We start from the raw sequence: 25496 nt of genomic DNA, 5'->3' as shown, positions 1-25496 counted from the left end.
ATGGATGTACCACAGACTATTTATCCATTCAGCTGTTGATAGACATTTGGGTTGTTTCCAGCTTTTGTCTATCACAAATAAAGTTGTTCCCATGACAAAGTGCCCCACCCCTTCCTTCAGAGACCACACCCATGCGCCTCCAGGATCTGGTTGCAGAAGTCAGAATACATATATCACTGCCAGGCCCCCGACCCTCCCTCCCACTACCACCTTTGTCCTGAGCTGGCGGGGTGCAGAGAGAATCAGGTCTCTTCTGAAGACCTCTCCTGAGGGAGCAGAACCCAGCAAAGAGGCCAGAGGTTTGTTCTCAAATATTTTTTTAATAAATAAACAAAATCCGCTAGATTGATGCAGCAAACTAAAGTCAGAGGAGAGGGAAAATTAGGGAGGTAAGAGCCCCTGAATCAGCAATGCAACCTCCTCCCCAACCCTATGGGCTAAGGCACTTTTGGGGAGATAGGTCTTTGGGGTCCTGTCACACTGGGTGAGGAGAGGAAGGGATTAGGGTCTCCTCTCCCAACCTCTGCATCAGGACAGTGCTGCCCTTCCCACACTCTCCTACGATGCCAGCCCCTATTGACCCCTCTCATCTCACAGCATTCTTAGGGGGGGCTTGGGCGTGCTCCTCCTGGAGGGAGTGGTCTATGCCCCTGAGGAAATAGATCCTGCGAAATCCTGGTGGGACCCCGGCAACCCACTCTACCGTCTTCATCCCGAGGAGCCGTCTCTGGGGAAGGGATGGAGGGGACACATAGGCCAGGCTGGGACAGGGGAAGCTAGACAGTGCCTGGCGCAGGGTGCCCATCAGAGCCCAGCTCAGGGTGCCCATCAGCAGCCAGGATGGGGTGTGCATCGGGGCCCTCCCTCCGGGGGCTGCCCCAGTTGCTCCTCAGAATGGTGCCTGTCTTTTCCTCCTTGAACTGCTGTCGGTCTTCCCGAGGGATCTTCACCGCATGGTACTGGGGCACGGTGGCCTCGGGGTACCGCGTCCGCTTGAAGAATCCCATCTGTAAGAACACCAGGCCAGACATGAGGAGCCTGCAGGGCTGAGGTCCCTGGAGCAGATGCCCAGCATAGCCCAGCTCCCAGCTCCACCACCCCGGGACAGAAAGCAGCAACTGCTGCAGAAAGGAGATGGGTTGCACAGCATCTAGTGCAGTAAGCAGCCCCCACAGGTGCCACCGTCAGGGTCTCATTTATAGCAAAAGAAAGACCAGGAGGGCACTGAAGGTACAAGGCCAAGGACATCTCCCTTGGCACCTGAAAGAGGGGATTGAAGGTGGAACATCAGGACTGCTGACCCCAAAGTTTCCACCAGCCCAAGCTTTTTAAGGGACCCAATAGCATTTCCCAGAGCACAAACAAGATCTGAGGGAAACATGGCTTCCTAGAACCCTGCATACTCCAAAATAAGTCCTCTCAAGCCTCATACACACACACCCCTTGTACTTAAACACTGGGCAGCATCCCCCTTAGGGCAGGTCTTCTATCCATGAATACGATGGCCTCGCCCCTTCCTAAATCATGAACATGCTGGCCCGGACAAGGTGGAAATGTGCCCCTTGCACACTCACACTCAGGACTGCCAGAGACTCCCACATGCTCAGACTGCACAGTACCTCCTTGCATATTTGTCTCTGCACACTCATGCCCAAGAAGACATGCATGCACCTCCCTGCACTCACATGCTCACACTCCAAGATCCCACCCAACCCTCTGTGCACGCCCCAGGCTGTGTATCCTCACTCTCATAAGCTCACCCTTACAACTGTCTTCCACCCCAGTTCCCAGGACTCACCCATCCTCGTGCAATCTCATTTCTTCACCCTGAATGTTCCGGGTCCCCTGAATGCAGGGCACTCTACTACACTCACACACAAACATACCCCCCCCACACACACATATATTTACACACACACGCACATGCACACAAACAAAAATTACCCCACAGTCCCTGGACCCCCAGCTTCCACAGCTGAAGGCTGCACAGCCAGACGGGCCCGGTGATAGTTAGTGGGGAAAGATGAGTTCTGGCTGCTCCGATGGAAGAAACCACACTGGGATGTCAAGGGGGGAGGGGAGCAAATAAGGGGGAGATGGGAAGACTGAGGGAGGATGGGGCCTTATCTCTGCTATGTCGCCCTTCTGTAGGAGCAGGGAGCAGGGATCCCAGAGCCAGTTTCACGAAGGCATCAATCTTCTCCAAGAACAACCAGGTTTCCAACAGTCTGGATGCTACTCCAGAGTCAAAGGGTGTGTCTGGTCTGTAATTGCTTGGGGGTGGGGTGGGAGGGTGTTCTCCACAGAGCCCCAAGCACAGCATGGTTCCCCAGAGCCCAGCTGTAGCATGGGATTCTGGGCATGACTGCGGGTGACAAATGTGATTCCCTGCGCTGAGTGTGCTTTTGTGTGGACCCCCAATTCAAATGTGATTCTGTCTATACTCTGTTTACAAGAACAGTTCCATGGAGAACCTGGTACGCGCAAGCTCTGAGTTCAGTTTAGAGGCAGTTTCCTGGAGGTATTCTCCACACTGTTGGCCTTTGTGGCCACGGTGGCCTTCCCTGCCTTACCCTGTCATGTTCTAATTAAGTCAGATCACACTTCCCTGCCTCCACGAGTCGGCCTCCAGTGGTCCTTCTGGAAGGCCCAGACCTCACCCGCCTCATCTCCCACATACAGATCCTACTACCCCACCTTCTTCTAAGGCCCAGCTCCAGGACCTCCTGCTCTCAACCATCCCTCCTCTGAACTGCCACTGCACTTTCTTGACTTAGTGCCTTCTGACTCCAAGGCTCCCCTCCCCCACTAGACTATCAAATCCCTGAGGACAAGATCTGCATTGACTTATCTCTAAAATGTCCAGGACCCGACAGAGTCCCTGGTACAGGCAAGGTAAGTGCTCAATACAGATGCTGAGTAAATGAGGAAGTGGGTGAGTGAGAACCACAGCATGAAAGGCCACCTGTGTGACGGGGAAGCCCAGCCCCCACTGGCTCCACCGCCCCCCGCCAAGCCTCACCTTCCACATGAGCAGCACCAGCAGCGCCAGCACCAGCAGCCCCGCCAGTACAGCCAGGAGGATGACCCACCAGGGGACTCCCTCTGCCACCACGGCCACTGGATCCAAGTACACCATCACTGGGATCTGGGGAGCAAAGAGTTAATGGAGCAAGAGCTGCAGCAGCAGAGAAGAGCTCCCCTAGGCTCACCTCCCAGCCCTGCAGCTCACCACTGTGGAGGCATCTCTGAGCAGCAGGTTCTTGATGGAGGACTTCACAGTGATGTTGGCTCTAACAATCACTTCCAGGGACTTCACAGCTGAGTACTCCTAGCAGAGCAGGGAAGCAGGCCCTCCTCCTAAATGCCCTCATCCCCTCACCTCCCCCCAGTTCCAAAATTGTAAATGGGATGGTGCCCAACACAGAGGGTGTTTCTGCCCCTCTGGGGTTAAGAGTGTGCTGCATTTGGGTAGGGAGGAGATAGAAGGAGAAGTCCTGGAGGGGCTGCTGGGGACAAGGACGCCCAGCCCGCGCTTCGGCAGCACTCTCACCTCCAGGAAGGTGCTGTTCCAGAGGCGGCCCCAGACATGCAGCACAGCTGCTCGGTCAAAGCTGTAGAGTGGGCAGCTGAACAACACGCAATTGGCCGTGCCCCGGTCGCAGTCCTGGGCACCAAGACAGACAGGGGTCTGAGCTGCTGAGCCCACCCAGGGCCCAGCATCCTCATAAACACAGTCACACAGACACAGAATCTGCCCGCAGCCCTCATCCATCCTTCCATGAGCCCCCACCCCTTGGACCCCTTTTCTTCCTGCTCCTCACAGATATCTCTATTTTCCTTACCCAGCCTCAAACTTCCCTCTTCCAGGAAGTCTTCCCAAACTAACCTTCTGGTCCAATATAGTGGCCTACCCCAAATCTGGGCTATTGGCTTTGAAATGCATGAGGAGCAGGGAGGATGGCTCTTACTTAACAGAAGCAAGCAGAGTAGCTGCCCCGGATTGATGCTGGTGTTACCTAATGTTGTTCCCTTTCATTGAGTGCCTACCTACCAGGTACTTATCTCATTTAAGCTTTACAACTGTCCTGCAAGGTGCATATTATTATCATCCGCATTCTTCAAATTAGGAAATTGGCCCTGGCTGGTGTAGCTCAGTGGATTGAGCGCAGGCTGCAAACCAAAGGGCCACCAATTTGATTCCCAGTCAGGGCATATGCCTGGGTTGTGGGCCAGGTTCCCAGGGTCGGGGGACATGAAAGGCAACCACACATTGATGTTTCTCTCCCTCTTTCTTCCCTCTTCCCCTCTATCTAAAAATAAATAAATAAAATCTTTTTTAAAAATTTAGGAAATTGAGGCTCAAAGAGGCCAGGTGACCTACCTTAGGTCCCAGAGCTAGGAAAGCTAGTAAGTGTGGAGCATGTATTTAAACCCAGTTCCATACTGGGCAAAGCCATACTCCCACAGTAAGTCCAAACTCACTGATGAAGGAGGAGGCTGCCCCAGGAGCTGCTGGGGGACAGGGGACTCAGGCCCTGCTCCTTCCAGGCCTGACCTATATCCATCTGACCTAATCCCACCTAATGATCCACTTGTCTAAAAACTATGTTATATTCATCACACTTCATAGACAGAAGAACAGCTTGAGAGTGTTTGAATTCTGTGAGTAGTCTTTTATTTTACCACTTGAGCAAATCACGAACCCTTGGTCAATTGTTTAAAAGCAAGACCTTCTGCCTTAATTTAAAGTCAAAGAATTAATTTCAAAGTTCTTAGTAAAAAAGGGAGTTCTGCCCTGGCTGGTGTGGCTTGGTGGACTGAGTGCTGTCCCGCAAACTGAATGAAAGGTTGCTGGTTAGATTCCCAGTCAGGGCACATGCCTGGGTTGCCTAGTGGTCAGGTGCCCACTAGGGGGCGTGCAAGAGGCAACCAGTTGATGTATTTCTCATGCATGCATCAATGTTTCCCTCTCTCTAAAAATGAATAAATACATAAAATCTTTTTTAAAAGGTGGGGAGTTCTTTCAGACGAAATTAGTCACGTGGAGAAGGTAACACTACCCATACAACAGGGAGAAACAGCAATTACACAGGTTCACCTTACACCTAGGCACCTTTGTTTGCCTCCTGCCTGCTCTCCTGTCTCCCATACAGGAGGGACAGGGTGTGACAGTGGAGTTCCCTCCCAGACAGATGGCACCAGAGCTGGCCCGACTGCTTACATTCCCCTGCAGTCTCTGCAACTCCTTGCCTCTATTGCCCAGGTATATCCATACCTGGGTTTCCCCTCCCGGAAACCAGCCAAATACCCCCTTAATCTGTGTCCTCTCCACATTCTCATGCCAGCACCATTCTCAAAGGGTGAGCACAGAGCGTATGCCAATCTGCTCCATGAATCCACTTAAATAACAAAACTAAGTAAAACAAGAAGGAAATGGGGGGCAAAACTGATCAAAAGGGACAGACTTAGTGAATCACACATAATGTACTACAATTAGAACTTTTTAAAACTTAAAAAGTTTTTGACATTGTAAAAATCCAACAGGTTTTCTTACACAGATTGACTTTTTTATCCTAAGAGTGTTCAAAGAAGGACAAACAGATCTCAAAGGTAGCTAAAACCATCTCACCCATATAAGACGTTATCTTGGGTATAAATGTGAGGAGCATCAAACACCCAGCTGACCGAGCGCCGAGCTCTGGAGGAAGCACTTGGCAGGGTGGGGAGACTTGTGGTGTCAGCAGCTGCTTCACGGGTGTGATGTGAACTGTCCATCACACCTCTCAGCAGGCCAGCCTCCCTGGACACCCCCCTCACTGAATGAAGCTCCATGCCCCAGCATCCTCTCTCACCCCACCACACCCCCCCATTGTGCCTGTACCCCACTTGCCCTCCCCTCACCAGGGTGATATTCTTCTTCTTATCAGCAGAGGACACCGGCCACCAGGATGTGCTAGGCTCCCGCTGCTCAGGAGGCTCCTGCCGCTCTGGCTGCTCCAGCTCTCGACGCCTCCTGTCCCTGCTGTCCACATCCTGGATGTGGGGACAGGCGCCCAGTGAGTGCCCCTCCAAACTTAACACCCCTGAGATGGCATCTCCTCCCCACCACCTTCCTCCTGGCCCCAACTTACCCACACATGCCCAGCTCCACGATGCCCTTCCCACAGTCTAACGCCCCCCACCCTGCTTCAGCAGCCCAGCTCCCACTCTGCCAAAGCCTCACCAGGTGGAGGATGTTGGGCCTGGGGGAACAAAGCCCCTTCTGCCCAGGCCCCTGCCCGCCCTCCAGCTCCACCCGCATGGGGTACAGCAGCCACTTCCCGTTGGCAATCTCGTGGGGCCACATGATGTTGAGGAAGGCAGAGCCAAGGGTGTTGAGTGACTGGCCCTGGTTGGACACCTGTGGGCACAGAGAGTGTAAAGGGAGGAAGCTCAGTTTCTGAGTGGCTCTAAATCCACAGAGTTGGACAGGGTTGAGGGCAAGGCCTCAGGAAGCACAGTTTCAACAAAGACTTAGGACCCTAGACCCCGCCAGGCACCATTTTCTACCTGTGTCAAACCCAGGAAAACCTGGAGATATCACTGGGCAGTGTGGGGAAGCCCCAGCAGAGCCAGAGCAGAGTTCTGGGGAGAGACATCTGCCTTCCCACCATGTTCCCACACCCCAGCCAAGGCCCAAGACAGAGAAGCTTCCCTGGGCTCTCATAGCCCCCCAGACCAGCAAGTGAGATGTTCAGTCAGAGACGACCAGGAAATGGTCAAGTGAGGTCCCTGCACAAATACCTGCCCACAGCCAAGGTACCTCAGCAGGGGGAGGCCTTGAACTCACCATATAGTAAAAGCGCCCCATCTCCTGGGACGTGTCTCAGCCTCTCCTCTGCACCAAAAAGGGAGGGGGACCATGAGGGATCAATACCAGGACACTTACCGTGACCTCATACTTGACCTTGCTGCCCACATCCCGCTCAGACTGCATGGCACTTTCACCCCGCACGACGCCGGAGAAGAAGAGCTGCTGGGGAATGGCCACCCTAGAGAAGAGGGGTCGAAATGGGGACTGATGAGGCCTGGGACCTGATGGAGGGTCAGAGGCAGAGCCCAGGCCTGGGTTTGGGCGTGGCAATGTCTGCCCCTCCAGCGCAGTGCCCACTGGGACAGGGCTCACCCTGTGATGGACAGCGGCAGCTCAATGAAGACACGGGCCCGGGCAGGGACGGGATATAGCTCCTGCTCGCTGATCCTGGTGTGTGGGCAGAGGTAGGAGTGGGCAGCAGGCTCAGGCAATGCCTCAAAGGGTCAGCCCCTTCTAGGTGGACATCAATTCCACTGCCCCCAACCTTATCCCACCCCAGCCCCACCAGACTTACGTGGCCAACAGCATCTCCACCTCCAGCTCCGTAGTCTCAATGGTGATCCCTGAGGTGCTAAGGATGAGGTAGAAGGTGATCTAGGCCAAGGGTGGAGTGAGATTAGACTCAAGGGAGGTCAGGGGCTTGAGGAAGGCCCAGGGTTAGAGGTCACTAAGATAGGGATAAGGGCAGACGTGCCAACCTGGGCACCTCTCTTCATGGGGTTCCCCAGCTCACACTCGACACGGGAGGCATTCTCATTGGACACGCACAGTGGCTTCTCCTGGAGTGGGGAGAGAAGGAGAGGTCAGTTCGGGTTATTGGAAACCCCCAAGACCATGACTCCCTGCCCGGGTCCTCACCGCAGAGTCCAGGGCCCGTACTCCTGAGTAGTGCAGAGAGGCGGGGAGGCTGACCAGGAGCTGTGCTTCATGGGCATCGTCCCCATCAGCCTGGGGCTGTGCTGGATCCGAGGGCAGATTAGTGACCTTCAGCTCCAGGCCGATGAATGGCTGCCCACTCAACGCGAACAGGGCTGTTGTTCCATCGGCATCCCTGATGGGTCAGATCCCACTCACTCCAAGATCAGAACACCTTCCCCTGCCCTGCCCACTCCTGCCTCTCCCACCCCACCCCCCAGTGAATGCTACTGGCTCTACTCCCTGAGCCTCTGCACTCACCAGTCTAAGCCTCAGGTCTTCCCCATGCTCCAGACATCCAGACTGGGAGTCAGGGGACCTCCGTTGTGGTCCCAGCTCCACCACTGACTTACCTTGGACAAGTAACTTAACCTCTCTAGGCCTCTGTTCTCCATTTATGAAGTGGGACTGATAATAATTCCTACCTCACGGGGTTGTGAAGACTAAACAGTGAGATGTACTTAAATTGCACATTATTGTATGTGGGATGAAGGATTGTTATTCCTTGCCAGGGGAGCCCCTATGGCCCCATCACTGACCCCCATCTGCAGTCTTCTGAATTTTCAGCAGGTCCTCCCCAGCCATCCATCCTCGTCTCAGGCCCCACCCCTCCCTCTGCCTGGCCTCCTGAGAAGCTTCCTTCCATTCCTTGAACTCCTGCCTTCCCACCCCACCTGCTCCCTCAACCCCCTCACATGGGCAGAGGCTGGAAGTCCATGTCGCTGACCCGGGCACAGAAGCGGGCATGGACCAGCTGTAGATTGCTCTGACAGATCTTATCTTCACCACAGCCTTGCTTCAGGAAGTGGATCTGGGGAGGGATTTGAGAAGAGGTTCATTCCAAGTTGGTGAGCAACGGGGAAAATGTGTCACCAAAGCATATGGTGGGGTAGAGCATCACAGGATTGCACGACCTGGGTTCAACTCCCCGATCTGCTGCTCACTGGCTGTGTGATATTGAGCTGGTCACTTAACCACTCTGAGCTGTGTCCTCACCAGTAAAATGATGGGAGTATTACCATACCGTGATAGGGACTAGCAGGCTGGTCCACAGCAAGACCACATTTCCCTGGACTTCCTTGCATGTAACTGAGTTCCAGATCCAGAAGGTGAAGAGAAAGTGGAGTGCTACTTCCAGACTGGCCATGAGAACCACATAGGGAGCTTCAGGCTCCCCTCTCCCGGGTGAACGGGACAGACATGGCCTTAGCACTGGGGAGGCCACATTTATAGATGGCAGACCTCCATCAGCCTGGGCCCCTGACTAATCACCTGGAATCAAAGAGCACTGCTCCCTCTGACTAGGAACACACGATCCTTTGGGCCATTCTCCATTTGGGGGTCTAGTTGTTATAGCACCTGGAGATATGAGGAACTACTGGAGAAACATGTGAAAGAACTCTGCGAGCTATGAATGAGTGTCACTGGTGAGGGGCTATGATCACTGCTCCTCCCAGCTCCTTCTTCTGGGCTAAACCAGAGCCATTCTCACCTCTATCCGCTGGGTGCTAGGCTGGTGGACATTGAGAATGGGGGCTACTGGGAGCAGCCCCTGGCCAGGAACCTGTCGCCGGAGCCGAGGGGTCTGGAGACTATAGGAAAGGGTCACCACAATGGCCCGAAGCTTGTCTTTAACATTCTCCTGGAAAGGGGAAAGATGGAAAGGATACAAGAACAATTCTCAGGCCCCAGCTACCCTATGAAAAATTCTGAAACCTGGAAAGAAGTTTAGGGAGATGAAGGACAGAAGTAGAGAACTGAGCAAAGAGCAGGGAGAGCAACTGAGGTGAAGAGAAGAGACCCAGGATTTAGGGCTTTGAGAATAAGATGTGACAGGGGACCCTGCCATCCCCATCTCCAGGGAGCAGAGAACTTGGCAGGAGACATACAAAGGCAACAGCTGAGGAGGACAGCCAATAATGGAGGCTTCCCAAAAGCTGAGGTCTCAGAATGAGGTGTGAGTGTGTTAAGGAGGAAGCTAAAAGGAATCAAGGAAGAGATCATGCAATGACAATGACCCTCAGAGACCAAGGGATCAGTGTCCACCTGTAACTGAAACATGGTGTCTCCACAGACTCGGTCATGCTGGTGTTTCAGCCACACGGTGCCTGAGGCCTGGTGCTTAGGGTCATCAGGGCCACGGCTCAGGAAGGTCACCCGGGGAACCTGGCCCCGGAGCCTGCGGTCTGTGTCCCCATCTAGCACATAATCCAGAGCTGTGGCATGTGGGGAGAGGAGAGGAGACAGTGAGCCAGGGAACTGCTTCAATCTGACCCTGCTCCCAGGGGCTCTTCTTTCCCCCCTGAAACCCAACAGGGTGGGAGATGGGAAGGGGGCCCCACTCACCCACAATAGGGCTGTAGCTGCTGGGGGTTGCAACGTAGCTGAAACAAACCCTTAGGTCCACACTGTGGAGGGGCGAAGGGTAGCTCTTGAGTCAGGCAAGGCTTATGGGCGACAACCACACCCCCACCCTGCCCCCTCCTAACCCAGCTTCAGCCCCCAGTGCAAAATGAGGCAGGGAAATGGAGAAGGGAGAGGGGCCTAGAGGCCCTGGACATCCTCACCTAGCCTCCCTCCCCTTAGATCCCCCCTCACCAGACCAAGTGGCCACCAGCACAGTTGGGCTGTTCTAGGTCAATGGCTCGTGGAGAAATGAAGACCTCATGGGAGACGTGGAGGACGGGTCTGGCCCTGGGAAATGGAGAGTTAAGGGCACAAAAAACCATAAGAACATGAGGCTGAGAAACTGGGGGGCAGGGTGGGTGGACTCTTCGGCATCAGATTTGGCAACAAGTGGGGCTCGCAGACTCAGGAAGGGAGAAGACAGAGAAAGGGCAGGGCCTCACCTGAACAGCACGGCAGTGTCGGCCAGGGAGCCCACCAGCAGATCAGGGTAATGGTTCCCGTCCACGTCCAGGCCGCCCGACAGAGAGTAGCCAAAGCTCCTCACACTCACGGCCTCGCCCTCCAGCACCTGCAAGACCTGCCTGTCAGTGCCCCCACCCACCACTCAGACCTCTGCCTCCTCCCTGCCCTCTACTGTTATGCCCCCTTGTTCCACCCACGCCCACTCCCTCATCCCGACAAGCCCCCTCACCTGGGAAGGTCTGACAACAACCCCCACGCTGCTCCCGTGGTAGATAAAGACTTTCCCATCCCCATCAAAGGGAGCGCCCACTGCAAAATCTGTGGGCAAGCAGAAAAGGCAGTCAGGCTGTGGGGACTGGGGCAAATAGGTCCAGGACCCAACTTTCCCTCCATCACCTAGTTCCATATCGTATGTGCTCCAGTTTATGGAGAGGCTACTAAGTCCCAGGGGCCTTGCACACATCATTTTTAACCCCCTCAGCTGCTCCCTGCAGATATACTAGCTCAGAAAGGTTAGGTAACTCGCCCAAGACAATAAAGCTGGGAGATGGTAAAGTTCAGGTGTGAGCCCAGATTGCTTCTCTCCCTGAGCCCTCAGAAGACCTCCTTGTGACTTCTGAGGCACTTCCCTGCCCCTGCCCCTCCTGAGCCTCTCCAGTTCCCATCACACCTGGGAAGCCATCTTGGTTGAGGTCCCCGAGGACAGCCAGACTGATCCCAAACATGGAGTCAGGGGAGCCACTGAGCCGAAGAGGGGAGACGCCAGCCCAGTGACCCCCTTGGTTCAGGTACACATACACAGCACCTCCCAGCTCTTCTTGACGCTCAAAGAAGTAGGGAGCACCCACTATCAGGTCTGCCCAACTATGGAGAAAGAAAGTCAGTGTGGGGGCCTGCCCAGCCAGGGAAGTCAGGAGGAGATGCCAGAGGCCCCTCAGCACCCCCAGCTCCACTGTTCCTGCCTACTCACCCGTCATTGTTCAGATCAGCCACAGCCAGCGAGTAGCCAAAACCAGAGGTCAGGCCCTCGCCAGACAGCATAACTTCGGGCACCAGGCGACTGGCACTGTCTTTGCGCAGAATGACCACAGCCCCCTTGTGGTTGGCACGGGGGGCCCCTGCCACAAAGCTCAGCTCCTCTGCACGCACCAGACCCTTCCCCGAGTCGATGGAGAAACCTGGAGGGGGGTGACCTCCCAGTGAGCACTCTCCTTAAGGCTCAGGAGCCAGGTGTGCCACAGCCCCCACCATCCCCTCCTCACAGGTCTGGAGCCAAAGATACAGGCACCTCCACGTTACTACCACCACAGCGGACTGCTCCTCCCCCTACAGAGACCTAGCAGCCCCCCAAACCCAGAGACTGGAGTTTGGCACAGGTAGTGCAATGAGCTCAGCCTCAGGGACTGGGGAGGAAAGAGAAAGGCAATGGCTGAGCAGCCAGACACTGGGCAGGAGCGAGCGCACTGGCAGGAGCTGGGGCGGAGCCCCACCCCTACAACCCCCAGAGAACTGCTCTCCCCTTGCACACCCCGGAGGCCCCTATCCTATCCAGTGCACCTTCTTGGCCCCCACTCCCACCATCCTGGCGGGGAGAGGAAGGCCTCACATGGGTGGAGGGAGGCGAGAGGGAGTAGAGAAGAGCTTGATTCACCCAAATTTCTCTCAGGCCTCGTTTCCCCCTTCTCTGCAGTAGGATGCAGATGAGACAATGACAAGGACTTACCAACACACCTAGACTTTTCTCCAGCATGTGCCCACCATCCCTCCCTGAGAAAATGCCCCCCTAGAGGTCTGCCCTCCTTCCTTCCCAGCATGGTCACTGCGCACCTGGTTCTTTCTCCATGGAGACCCCTGTTCACAGCCCCTTAGGTTCTCCCCCTTGGGACCTTTTCTTCTCAGGCCTGGTCACTGGGCCCAGCTTGTCTCTGGGCGTGTGTCAGGGGTGGGGCAGAGCAGGAGTGGAGGGGAAGCCAGGCCAAGCCCCCAGGGCCCAGGGGGACGTGGGTGGACGCTTACAAACCTAAGTAGCTATTCAGGGCCAAGTCTCCGGCTGGTCCGGGGAGCCGGTCAGCGGGGTCCAAAGTTTTATACACCAGCTGGTCAGGGTCTGAGCTATCAATGTTGGTCACAAAGAGCAACCCTGTGGGGGTCAGGGGCAGGGGGAGGAGAGAAACACCAGGGAAAGGACATCCAGAGGAGGGGCCGCGGAGTGCAGAAACAGAGCCAGACACAGAGGCAAGAAGAAGAGGAAGAGGTAGAGAAAGAATATGAGAGAGACAGAGGCCAAAGGGACAGAGACGGAAGGGTGGGAGCATGGAGAGGGAGGACAAGAGAGAGGAGCAGAGGGTTAGAGTAACTCTGAGCCGGGAGAGGTCCCTACCAAAGTAGCTGTTGGCAGGGACCGGGATGAGGCGGGGGTCCTGCTCCTTCTCACCCCCCGCCTCGTAGGGCCCGTCATCCAGGTGAGCCAGGTCCGCTGAGCCCTGCGCACAGAGCTCCACCCTGGCGGTGCCTGCAAGGACAAACCTGTTAGTGCCCAGGGCAGGGAGCGAGGAGCACCCTTTAGTCCTGATGCTAGTTAGACAGTCACACAGGGAAGCCACTCCTCTCCTTTCCAGCTCTATCTCCACCCCCTCCCGAGCTTCTGGGGTCCCAGACTTGGCACGCACTCACCGAGTGTCAGCTCAGCCAGCAGCAGCATGTGGACACGGGAGTGGGAGTGATGAAGTGTGGCTGGGGTGCTGGTAGGGAGGACCAGCCGTGCGTGTGGGTCTCATGCCAGCGTGCTGAGGAACACTCGGCCATGCGCAGGAGAGGAGATACCTCCATTCGTGCGTGTGCTGGCACGACGGGGGTGGAAGGCATGGCAATGCCCCTGGACTACATGGCAGTGAACGTGTGGGCATGCTTGGCCACGTGCTGCCCTCTGAGGTAAGAGGATGGTTTGGTGCCCTTCTCCCCTCCCAGAGGAGTGACTCACCCTTCCAGTTATAGGTTCCCGGGGCCCCAAAGAGGAGGTAGTGGCTGTCGGGGGAGAAGGCAGCGGCAGCTCCCTGCTGGCAGAACCCAAACTGTTCATGGCCCTGGGGACGCCCCTCACAGAACTTCCACTCGCCGCCATCCAAGTCATCATGGATGGCCAGGTCCTGGCTTAGCACAAAGCAGCGACCAATCACGTCCCTCGTCTCCAGGATTTGGTCTACTCTCTGCCTCGCCTCATATCTGTGTGCACAGGTCTGCAGGAGGAAGGAATGAGGAGCCATTCCACTGGGTGAGCCAGGGACCTGCCTGAGCCACGCTGCCCACGTGCAGACATGTGGCAGGTGCTGGTTCATATGCATGCTCCACACACACACACAACAAACCCCTGTGCGGGCACCACCTGAGCTCCACCACCAGCCCAGTGTGAGTCAGCTATATCCATGACCCACTACCCCGCCAGCACCCACTCCCTTGCCCTGGCAGGAAGAAGTCCGTGTTCCACATGCTGTCTGGGCACACACAGGCGTAACTAAGCCACCACATGCAACCCCCATGCCTCCATGACCACACTAACAGGACCAGTTCTGTCCTTCTCTGGCCCTTTATGTCATCACCTCATCTGCAAAGAACTTCCTGCCCTCCTCACTCTCCAAGTGTCTCTTATTCTTGAAAGCCTGACTCAATCACTCCATCCCCAGGCAGCCTTTCCCTCCGCTCTTCCTTCAGACTCTCACAGACTGAGGACTATACCCTCACTTAACACAGACCACACTCTGCCCCATGGTGACTTGTATTGATAATTGCGTATTTGTGCATACTGGTGAGACAATACAGAGAGACACACACACAGAAAAGGAGAGGAGGAGAATCTGCATATATGCAGTAGGCTATTTGAGTTGTGGACCAAGCTTTTCCCTGTCTTTGTTTGTTTTTTAAGATCTTATTTATTTTTAGACAGAGGGGAAGGGAGGAAAAGAGAGGGAGAGAAATATCAATGTGTGGTTGCCTCTCACGCACCCCCTCCTGGGAACCTGGCCCACAACCCAGGCATGTGCCCTGACTGGGAATCAAACCGGCAACCCTTTGGTTCACAGGCCAGCGCTCAATCCACACACTGGCCAGGGCTTCCCTGTCTTTACATATCCTTTCTCAATAACTAGCACAATGCCTGATGCTTAAAAGGTTCTCAGTAAGAGTTTGACAAATGGACGGATGGACAAATGTTTAGATGGTTTAAATTTATAAGGACAGGGGACATACTTACACTTTTTATCTCTCCTTGAGGTCCTGGGAATCAGACCATCATACCAAATGCCCAACCTGTGCTCTGTAAGCACATGTGTGCATACGCACACACACACCACACACACACACACACACACCACCACCACCACCACCCTGGCATACAGCCACAGTAGGGGTACTCACCACAATTTTGCCTCCGGGCCCCTGGCTCCGAACACTCACTCCCAGCCACTGGTTCTCCTTGCTCTCCTTCTGCACATCAGCTGGAGGCAGGACACTGGGAATTAGGGGAGGGAAGCGGAGGCCAGGTCCTCTCCTCCCCCTCCTCATGTGCTACCTCCACTCCACTCCCACAGGGCCCATACCTCCCTGGTCAATGTCCACTCTGTAGCAGTCAGTCTCCTCCACGCTCAGGGGGCAAGCAAAGAGGCCTCCGGTGCGGTTCGCCTGCTGCCCAGGCAGAGCCAGGGCCTGGGGAGCACCCACCAGCAGCCTACATGATGGGGCAGGGGAGGAGTTAGCCCCCAAAATGCTCCCACCCCTCAGAGCTTCCCAGGCCCAACACCTTACTACCACACAGAGTGTTGAAGGGCTATGGACAAGGGCCCAAAGCCCGTTTCGCAAGTCCTGACAAGGACAGGTTAATACACTTGGCCATGCAATCATCACGTTACATATGCTCATACTGTAGATATACACGCACACACACAGCAACCCAAGCATCCTGGCCAGCAAGGCTACTTTGAAAGAACCGCCTGTCCCAGCACCTGTTCCTGACCAGGCCTTTCCTACCCACTCCCTGGCCCCATCCCCAAGTTCTGCCCTCCTCCACAGTCCTGTTGAAACCTTCCCAGAAATGCCAAGAATGCTGGGAGCCAAAGTAACGGGGGCCCAGACTGGCACCACGAGGTGGCCCAGGGATCAGCTTTGAAGGCCAGGCAAGAGCCTAGATATAGGCCTGCTTCCCCCACCCCTTCATCACGAACCCATCAAAGACCCACCAGCAAACCTGCCAGCCCAGGAGTCTATCCGTCACTCCAGCCAGCAGCAAGATAGGGGCAAATACCTCATCTGATCTCCAGTGTTCCCTCTATTCTCCCCTCACTTCCTGAATCCCCTTTCCCATCCTTCCTTCTCCTCCCCACAGCTACAATTTTCCCATTCCTCTCACCCCACCCCACTCCCACCCCCTCCCAGTCAGTCTTCTCCCCTACCTCCCCCTCAGACGCTTTCCCAGCTACAACTTTCTTGGCAGGACAATTTTCCATAATCACAGCCAAGGCTTCTTCCCTGAGAGGACTGTGCTGGGAATGGAGGCTGCCTGGGTCCCTTGAGGCTGAACCCTCAGGCCAGGAGTGGAGGAGGGGGTGAGATGAGGTGATTGTCACCCAGCTGGCTACAAGGATTCTTTTTGAAGAATGAGAGACTCAAAAGTGGCAGCAGGGCAAACGTCAAGGCCTCTCTCCCACACTGCTTCCCTCCATCCCCCTTCCCGGGGGAGGGGCCCAAAGCTGTGTGGGGCAATACTGCAGACAGGCATCTGTGGGGCACTGTGCCATTCCGGTTCAGGGGGAGGGGAGGGCACAGAGCCACTCTTCCTTCCCACAACTCCTCCTCATCTCTGCCCAGCTGTCATCCCATGTCAGAGACAGTGACAAGAGAGAGACCAGGGGTGGGGGAGTAGCGGTAGGGAGGAGAGCGTGGCATGCATTTGGCATTTGTTAACAACTATTTATTGAAAACCTATCTGCCAAGCCCTGTGTCAGGCACTGGTGAGACAAGGAAGGAATATTCATTCAGCACCTACTCTGGGTCAGGCCCTAGGCTACATGCCAGGGACATGAGGAACTTTATCACTCTCCACCTAGGTGCTGGGGCTAGGCAAGCTACATGCATTACTTCAATCTCCACGACAATCCCATGTAAGGCTCCTTTTCTGGTCTTTCAGAACAGGATACTCAGAGACGTTAAATAGTATGCTGGAATTCAAATGCACATCTGCCTAACTCCAGTGCCCGTGCCTTCCTACCACACCAGTGACAGGCCATCTCCAGAACACTCAGGCCCCTCCAGAAAGGGGTGGCTCAGTTGATTGGAGCGTCGTCCCATACACCAAGAGGTTGCAGGTCTGATTCCCTGTCAGGGCACATAGCTAAGTTGCAGATTCCATCCCCAGTCAGGGCAGATACAGGAAGCAACCTCTCGATGTTTCTCTCTCTCTCTCTCTCTCTCTCTCTCTCTCTCCCTCTCCCGCTGTTTCTCTCTCTTCCCCCCTTCCTCTCTCTCTAAAATCAATAAATATAACCTTGGGTGAGGATTTAAAAAAAAAGAAAGAGAAAACCAGGCAGCATGGCCAACTTTCAGACAAGTCTGAGGTAATGCCAACACAGAGATGGCCATCTCTTAGAGGAGGGGAGCTGTCTTACTCATCTTTGTGCTGGCCCCATAGGAGGCCCAGCCACACTTCACGTGGACCCCCAGAGGCAGCCAGTGTCTCAGATGGTCAGTGCATAGCTGAGCACTAGGAGAAGCTAACGGTCAGTGTTCAATGTTCACATCTCCTCTGGAGGTCAAGAGGAAAAAAGAGGGGGAGGAGAGGGGTCTACAGGGAGGAAAGAAGTTGAGCACATGAATCCATCCAGCCCCACCCTTGGTGAACAAACCAGCCCATCCTTCCTGGAACAAGAGTTCCCACACGCAACCTCTCTGGTCCCTCCACCTCTGCCCCAGCCACACACTTCTTCCTGGCTTTATCCCACGATCCTCAGACACTCCAGGGTCTGGACAGAACAGTAGCCACAGCTGCAGCCACCGCAGAGAGAAAAGCAAAAGCCTATTGGCAGCTGGGGGCAGAGGGACTCCCTGGAAGCTGGGCTAAGAGAAGGTGAAAGAGAAGCCCACAAACACTACACCTCTTAGTTCTCCACTCACTTCAGGCTCTGACCCAAGGCCAGCCCTCTTTGACTCTCTCATCTGGGTAGCCTTCTGTGGACAGTGCTGAGCCTGAATGAAGGCTGGCTCAGCTTGGGAGTGCTGCAGCCAAACCTTTGGGTCTGGGCTTGCTGTAAGGTGCTGAACCTATTCTCTAGCTCTGTGGATGCCAATACAGGAGTTACAGCAGTCACTATGGGCCCTGCACTGTTCTAAGCATTTTACATGCTGGAGAAGGAAACCTGGAACTAAAAACCTAGGGATAAGCAAGGTACTGGGTCTCCCACTGGCCAAAAGGCAGAAGAGCACCCCCTGCTGGAGAAAAACCCCAGGGTTAGGCAGTCAGGCCCCTGGGGGAATGCCCTCTGCTTGACTCTGGGAGACAGAGTCAGGGGCCACCTTCAGAGATGAGGGGGAAATGACAAGAGACCAAGCTATTAAAAATAACCTAGAATTTGCCTGGAAATAGCTTAGAGAGTTCAGCATGTCCTAAAAAGGCCTCCAGTTCTGGAACTCTGGCAGATGGGGGAAGGGGGAAGGGAGACAGATGAGGGAGGAAGCAGAGAGAAGACTAAAGACGAGATGAAGTCAGTTGCTTTCTATCTTTTCCAGACTTCGGGGTACCACTGACCCTGCTCCCTGATGACAGGGATAATAAAAGAAAAAAAGATCAGAGCTAGCCCCCCCTCCCTGAGCAACAAAAGAGAAATGAGCTCTTGTCACTATCCTCTGCCCCCAGGCCAATAGTAGCAGGGAGAAGACAGTCCCTGAGGATGGCATTGATCCCAGTAATGGACACTTAGTGTGGCTTAGGCTTGGCCTGGGAGAGAAAAGCTCTTTGGCAGGAGGAGGTGGGAAGCTCTTTTTCCCTTCTTGTCTCTCTTTTTAAAATCGCAGGCGCAGCTAGAGCAAACAGTACAGGAAGCACGACAGTCACGGACCCTCACAAGTGTGTCCTTCTCCTATGGGTCCTGAACTGATTAGAAAATAACCAGAATTGTCCTCTGCCCCTCACGCCTCCCTACCTTCCCCTGCTGCTGAGATTCCTGGAGCTGGAAATTTCCTGAGGAGGAAGGGGAACGGCCTGGCCAGCATCCTTCCTGGATCTCTCTCTGTCTCACTGCTGCTACACCTTCTGGGGGCTCTGTTTCCCACTACTCTCTCTTACTAAAACACCTAGTGCAGGTTGCCAGACCCCGCCAGGTTCTCTCCCAGCTTTCCAGTGGTCTTGAGCCACAGAAGTGGCAGGTCTCTCCTGGCTTCCCATTGTCCTGCTGCCCTGATTCCATCCTATAGCAATGCACTGGCAGGAAGTTATTTCTGGAGCCTACCCTCTACCCCTCCCACGGCACCTTTAGCCTCTCTGTCCTTTCCCTCTCTTCCTGTCCTAAGCAGAGACAACATGCTCAGTCCTCCTCCCTGAGAGAATTCGGTCCTCTGAAAAAGAAGGGGAGCCACGCACCCTGGGACTGGAGCAAGGATGCAAGTTGGGGGGATGGGGGAAGCAAACGAAGAAAGTCCCTGCCAAGAAAAGAACCTTGCTCTACAACTCATCCCCAAAGCAAGAGCCTGGGTCTCGGGGTTTGAGGGTCCCCTCCAAACTGGAGACAGATGGGGCAAGGCTCCAAACTGGGGTGCACATCTCTGGACAGCAGAATCTTAGTGGGGTTCGAAGACTGAGAGATGAGGTAGGGGTGGGGAATCCGTGGCTCGGGCACAGGGACTCTGGGCGGGCGCGGTGACTCACCAGCTCTGGGGTCGGGGCTGTAACTGCCGGTGGAGAGCCACAGAAAAGCCGAAGAGGCTCCCTGGCTCGCCCTCCTTGCGCAGGGCGCCCATCACATCCAGATTGAAGGCGACAGCCCCTGGGGAAAGCAGTCCGGCTAGTAGGACGCCAAGAAGGTAACAAATCCCCGGGGGCCCCGGAGGATCACGGCCCGGAGCCCTGGCCATCAGCGAACCCTGGGCGCACTCCCCACGGGCGCAAGGAAACTCGGTAGTGCCCCGAGCACTAGGTCTCTCAGTCGGAGGCCGGGTATCAAGTCCCGCTGGTCTTCAGGGGTCTCCCAGTCTTTCACCGCCGCACCGCCCCAAGCATGCTGGCCGGACTGCTGCGGGCTCTGCATCCACTGGGGCTCCCGCCTCCGCTCCCGCGGGCAACGCCCCACCCCGCCCTCCGCCCGCCCTCCAGCTCCGCGGCAGGTGGAGGCCCACGCGCGGAGGGATGCCCAGGCGGTCTGTGGGAGCTGAGACCTGGCCTTGCTCCCAGGTCCCCGGTCCCGCCCCAGCTCCGCCCCACTGGGCTCAGCACTCTCTTCTTCCCCTCACTCCTGCGGGTATCCGCGAGGGATGGAGGTGGCGCCTAGGAATGGGGGCCTAAAGAGGGCCCCAAAAAGAGAAAAAGATGGTAAAGAGCTGAGAAATGAATGAGGCTGAAGGAGTCTGGGAAGAGAGCTAGGCACACAGAAAGAGAGGAAGTGAAAGGGGGGCGGTCTCGAGCCTGGGTCCCATTTGGCCTCTCAGCGCTCCCTTCTCCCCTGGGTCACATGGAGCACTTCTCACACCGTTCCACTTAAACCGCTTCCCACCTCTTCCCACACATTCCCCCGCCCCCCTCCTCCGGCCTAGCAGTGACACCTCGTCTGTACTCAAGGGAAGAGAGGGAAAGACTGACAAGAAGAGAGAGAGAAATTCAGCAGGCCTAGGGAGAGAAGCAAAGGACGCAGGTAGAAACAAAAAAAAAAAAGAAGAAGAAGAAGAAGAAGAAGAAGAAAGAAAATGGATGGAGAAAGAAGGGAAAGAGTTTGATCAACGACAGATGGGAAAAGACACGAAAAAAAGACTGAGGCTGATAGACGCAGAGGAACACAGGCTGGAAGAAAGGGGGTGCCAAAGGAAGGCAAAGATGAGAGATTGGACCCAAGAGGCAGAGGGATGGGAAGGATGTCTCCAGCTCCGAGACCCTTTCCAGGACTGCGCATTTCCCACCCTCCAAAGGGGACCGGACTGGAGGAAGCAGAGTCCTGGGCTGGCCCAGACAGGAGCTGGGTGGGGCTTCCCAAGGATCTCCAAGGGGACCTGCAGGCCTGTCCCTCTTCTCCCTTCCCCCAGGCTGAGACAGAATCAAAGGGAGGTGGGACATTTCCAACTCTCTGCTATTTATATCTCCAATCCAGAAATGGGGCCTGGAGGAGCCATAGGAAATAATTTGGCACACATGGAACCTCACTGGCTCCCACCTTCCCTTCCTAGTTGTCTTTCTTACTGGGTGTTGGTCTTGTGTATATCCCTGTGTCCATCTTTTCTCTCTCCTCTCCTCTCCTGTCTTCTCCTTTTTTCTTCTCTCTCTCTCTCTCTCTCTCTCTCTCTCTCTCTCTCTCTCTGGTTTTGTCTCCTCCCAAACTCTACTTTTCCCCCTTCTTGGAATCTTCCTCAGACTATTTCTCAATGTCTCTAGTGTTTTCTCTGCCCCTCAAATGCCGTCATATTTTTGAGATTCTGGCTTCTCCCTTTCTTAAAAACTGCAATATGTGCCCTACCTAGTTCTTCTTCACATGCTCCCTTTGTCTCTTACTTCTTTTTGTTTTTTAATCAGATAGGAGCAATCAGGGTGTTGCAAGTCCTGGTTACGCAGAAACGTTAATCACGGGTCATGGGAATTCCAGTCATCATGTTCAAATCTGTTCTCCAAAAGGAGAAACAGGTAAGGATTATCCCACCTGGCCCTGTCTCTTACTTCTTTGTCCAAGATTATACTTTCACTTTTTTCTTTTTTTTTAAGATTTTATTTATTTATTTAGAGAGAGGGAAAGGAAAGGAGAAAGAGAGGGAGAGAAGTATCAGTGTGTGGTTGCCTCTCGTGCGCCCCCCACTGGGGACCCGGCCCACAACCCATGCATGTGCCCTGACTGGGAATCAAACCGCAGGCCCACACTCAATCCACTGAGTTACACCAGCCAGGGCTTCCAAGATTATACTTTTAAACAAACAAACAAACAGGTAGACTCTCACTCTGCTGGCCCTTTGACAATCCTTGCCCTGGGTGCAAATTACTAACAAACCTCCAAATTACTATATATTTGAAGGTTTGGTCCTCCATTTTTCCAGTATTACACTTGTGGCCAACCCCTCCAGGGGACTGAGCAACCTCTAAACAGGCACTGCTAAGGAAAAACAAGTGCTGCCAGCAGGCTGGCACCAGGATCCTACTGTTATTACCCCCCAGATACGCTCTCCCATCCCTTTTCTATTTCAGGGCCACAGACAATAGAGAAGAGCTGGTATGAGAATACAGAATAGTAAAATCAAGAAAGGACCCAGGACTCCTGACTCTGAGCCCAGACCTACAGCCAGGGTCAGAATGCCTTTAGAGCCCCAGCTGCCTCCCTTTCTGCACCTACAGCTTCGGCCTCCCTCCAGCTTCACTCCACTGGCTCCTGCTAAATCCGAGGCTGAAATCAGACGCCAAGAATCTGCTTCTGACCTCCTCTGCCCAAATATTTGAGAAGTCACCTCACTGCCACAGGAGGAAGGAGAAGGAAAAGAGAGAGAGAGAAAGGCTGCCCAAAATTAGCTTGCCTATAAATAGTGGGGCAAGGGTTGGCGGGAACATGCAAGAGCTCTAGAGCAGCCTAGTAAATTTAGTCATGTAGATTTTCTCTAAAGAAGTGATATCAGATTGTTGGAATGGAAAGCAATAGTATAGAAGTATTGTAGGTAAAGAGGGGAATGAAGAAGCTAGAGGGATCCTGAGAATGGAGGAAGCTGAACATTAGAATAAACAACCTGCCAGAGCACTTCTTGTGTCTGAGTCAAGAGTTTGGGAATTCAGCAAATTAAAACAAATGCTGATACTACATGATTCCACTCATACAACATTCTTAGCCCTGGCTGTTGTGGCTCAGTGGATAGAGTGCCTGCCTGCAAAACAAAGGGTCACTGGTTCGATTCCCAGTCCAGGGCATGCACCTGGGTTGCAGACCAGGTCCCGGGGAAGAGTCACCCAAAAGGCAACCACATATTGATGTTTCTCTCCCTCTCTTTCTCCCTTCCCCTCTCTCTAAAAATAAATATATACAATCTTTAAAAAAACATTCTCAAAATAACGAAACTATAGAGATGAAGACCAGATTAGTGATTGCCTGGGGATGGAGTGGGAGGTGACTGTAGAAGAATAGCATAGGAAGTTCCTTTGTGGTGATGAAGCATTCTGTATCTTGATTTTGGTGGTGGTTATTTGAATCTATACATGGGATAAAATTGCATAGAACTACACATGCGAACATATACATACACACACATGCAAATGAATGCACATGAAACACTGGTGAGGAATGGTCAAGGCCTGTAGCCTAGCTAATAGTATTGTAGCTATATCAGGCTCTTGGTTCTGATGCTGCGCTGCAGCTATGTAAGATGTCACCACTGGCGGAAGCTGGGAAAAGTATACACAGAACTTCATGTACTATTTTTGCAACTTCCTCTGAGTCTGTAACGATTTTAAAATAATTTTAGCCCTGGCTGGTGTGGCTCAGTGGATTGAGCACCAGCCTTTGTCCCAAAGGGCCACTGGTTCTATTCCCAGTCTAGGGCGCATGCCTGGGTTTCAGGCCAGGTCCCCAGTAGGGGGGCACATGAGAGGCAACCACACATTGATATTGCTCTTCCGCTCTTTCTCCTTCACTTCCCCTCTCTCTAAAAATAAAATAAATAAAAATAAAATAATTTTAAAAATTGATACATGCCCAGGCTCAGCAATGCTTGTTTGAGTGGGATCTGAGGCTTTCTCCAGCGCTTTCCCCCTCTAATATTCTTCTTCCCCTCCATCTGGGATCCCTGTTTTTCAGCTGCTTTCAAGCAAAGACTTCCAGAACACACACTGCCGGTAACATCTCCCCCCACCTCACCTGGCATCAGAGCCGTGAAGCATCTGCCCCAGGGTCAGTCTTTTCTGCCTCAGCACACACAATAAGCGACAAGCGGGCTTTCTCACCCCGCCCACCTCTCCAGCCCTGGGGCCCTTCTGCCTGCCTCTGAATTCTGGCTGCAGCCAAAGCTTGGACTGAGGGAGTGGCTGGGAGAGAAAGAATATAAGTGTGATTGAGGGGAGTGTCTGGGGAAATGACCACTCCGGTCTTTGAGGGTCCAAGGGAAACCCTTGCATCTTGGGAAGAAGGACTAGGAGATCGCTTCCCACAAGGAGCCATTTAAACTGTCTCAAGGGCCCCTTTTCTTTGAGCACTGGCTTCCGGCCAACATTTGGAACTTGGCCACACCACCAACGGCCCCCCTCTTGAAGCCCAGCCAGATTTCCCAGTATGAGAAGCCTTCTCCACTCACGCCATGTCCTCCCTCAGTCCTCACCCAACCCCTAACAATTCAGCAGCTTCCAGCCCTAACGTTTAGCCTAATCAGTCAGCTTGAAGCTTGCTAATCAAAGCTAACTCTGAAAGAGACCTCAAAAGAACAGAAAAATGAGTGGAGGAAAAGAGCTTGGACTTACATCCATTCATGCTAAGGGAGAATAATCTGGGTGGAGGACTGTAAGGAGAGGTGGGCAGAAAGAGATTTCAACTATCAAGACTCATTTTCTGGATATGCGTGCAGCTTTTCTCCATCTCTACCAAAGGCAAGTGGGGCTGAACTTAAACTGCAGCAGAAACTGAGGTTAGACAATAGGCAAGGACCCAGAAAAAGAGCAGCTGGAGGATGACTGGAGAGATCAGCTGCTGTCTGCAGATACAAGCACCCATGTCCTCTGTCCGGCTCTAGAGCAAAGGAGTAGCCAGTGTTCAGGAGAAGAGGGAGGAGCTGATTGATGTCTGCAGAATCCTGGCAATCTCTATACTGATTGTGCAAATGTCGAATGGTTGTGCCAAGCAGGGTGAGGGTAATACAGGATGGGCCTGGCATTCTCACTGAGTCAGCCTAATCTTAACAATGACAGACTCTCCACAGAAACCCTCAACACCAACCTCCCTCATTAGCCCCCGCCCTCTGTTTCACATCCCCCAAGTCACCATTCTCTGGTACCCCTTCCGATCGCTACCCTTCTTTCCCAGGCCCCACAGCTCTGGGAGTGAGACACCAGGCATCTTCCAGTCGGCCTCTATTTTGCTTGATCACTGCAGTTAGAAGCTGGAGCCAGAGTGGGGGAGGACTGGGCCAGGCTGCCCTGTGATGCTCTCACTCTTCCCGCTTCTATTGATCAGTGCTTCTCTGGAGTGGAGCCTCTTCCCAAAGTCTCCTCCCCTGCCAGGATCCCCTTCGACAGATGCCCAAGCTGGAAGGGCATAGTGACAAAAGACAGGGCCGCCTTCCAGGGGTCTCTCCCATGGTGTCTGCAGTATAGTGCAGTGGTTACATTCAGGCTTTGGGGTCAGATAGCCTGGATTTGTATCCGAGCTCTACTTTTTGTAAGCTCTGTTACTTCACTGCTGCGTACCTGAGAGTCTTCATCTGCAAATCAGGGGTGACAATTATAATACTCTACAGGATACTTCTATAGATTAAATTAATTAAACCTCTATCTGCTAGAATAGAGGTTTCCTGGACTCATTGAAATTCTCTTCCTTGCTGGCTTTTCCCTCCTGGCAGCTCCAGCTGGTTCTTAGTTGATTCTCAGCTCCTTCCCACTAGGAGGGACCGCTTTCCTCTCAGAATTTTTATTTTGGCACCTAATGTCCTGCTTTTGCTG

The 25496-nt window shown here is 53.9% G+C and overlaps 1 protein-coding gene and 1 non-coding gene across 5 annotated transcripts; both read right to left on the bottom strand.

Annotated features, from left to right (window-relative positions):
- Positions 1 to 306: 306 nt before the first annotated feature.
- Positions 307 to 20041, bottom strand: ITGA7 (integrin subunit alpha 7). 4 transcript variants are annotated; one of them, XM_024576453.4, is made up of 26 exons: positions 19548 to 20041; positions 15235 to 15362; positions 15053 to 15132; positions 13623 to 13878; positions 13023 to 13154; positions 12663 to 12782; positions 11613 to 11820; positions 11313 to 11506; positions 10872 to 10960; positions 10621 to 10748; positions 10370 to 10465; positions 10118 to 10179; positions 9818 to 9987; positions 9264 to 9413; positions 8467 to 8582; positions 7715 to 7907; positions 7555 to 7635; positions 7371 to 7450; positions 7169 to 7243; positions 6932 to 7034; positions 6227 to 6403; positions 5905 to 6036; positions 3554 to 3667; positions 3233 to 3331; positions 3023 to 3148; positions 307 to 1007 (listed from the first exon to the last, which is right to left on the bottom strand). In XM_024576453.4, exons 1-26 carry the CDS (start codon positions 19751 to 19753, stop codon positions 777 to 779), a joined length of 3546 nt encoding a protein of 1181 aa, XP_024432221.2. In that variant the 5' UTR covers positions 19754 to 20041; the 3' UTR covers positions 307 to 776. The 4 variants fall into 4 exon arrangements, with proteins under 4 accessions (XP_024432221.2, XP_045040580.2, XP_024432222.2 ...); XM_045184645.3 differs by lacking the exon at positions 12663 to 12782 and having other exon boundaries at positions 19548 to 20040; XM_024576454.3 differs by lacking the exon at positions 13023 to 13154 and having other exon boundaries at positions 19548 to 20040.
- A 1349-nt stretch (positions 20042 to 21390) lies between these two features.
- LOC112319193 (U8 small nucleolar RNA) lies at positions 21391 to 21526 on the bottom strand. Its single transcript, XR_002976296.1, has one exon. It is a non-coding gene; the product is annotated as a U8 small nucleolar RNA (small nucleolar RNA).
- Positions 21527 to 25496: the final 3970 nt, after the last annotated feature.

Source organism: Desmodus rotundus, chromosome 3 (assembly GCF_022682495.2).
Source record: "Desmodus rotundus isolate HL8 chromosome 3, HLdesRot8A.1, whole genome shotgun sequence".
Classification (NCBI taxonomy): Eukaryota; Metazoa; Chordata; class Mammalia; order Chiroptera; family Phyllostomidae; genus Desmodus; species Desmodus rotundus.
Note: the sequence above shows the minus strand (reverse complement) of the source record. Positions and strands in the feature narration are given on the sequence as shown.

Bases quoted from the DNA above. Each gene is read 5' to 3' on its own strand.
- ITGA7 (XM_024576453.4), bottom strand. From the start codon at position 19,753: ATGGCCAGGGCTCCGGGCCGTGATCCTCCGGGGCCCCCGGGGATTTGT. The intron at 15,363-19,547 runs GTGAGTCACCGC...CCCATCATGTAG, and splicing joins CAGCCCCGACCCCAGAGCTG to GCTGCTGGTGGGTGCTCCCC. The intron at 11,507-11,612 runs GTGAGTAGGCAG...CTTTCTCCATAG, and splicing joins GCTGATCTGAACAATGACGG to TTGGGCAGACCTGATAGTGG.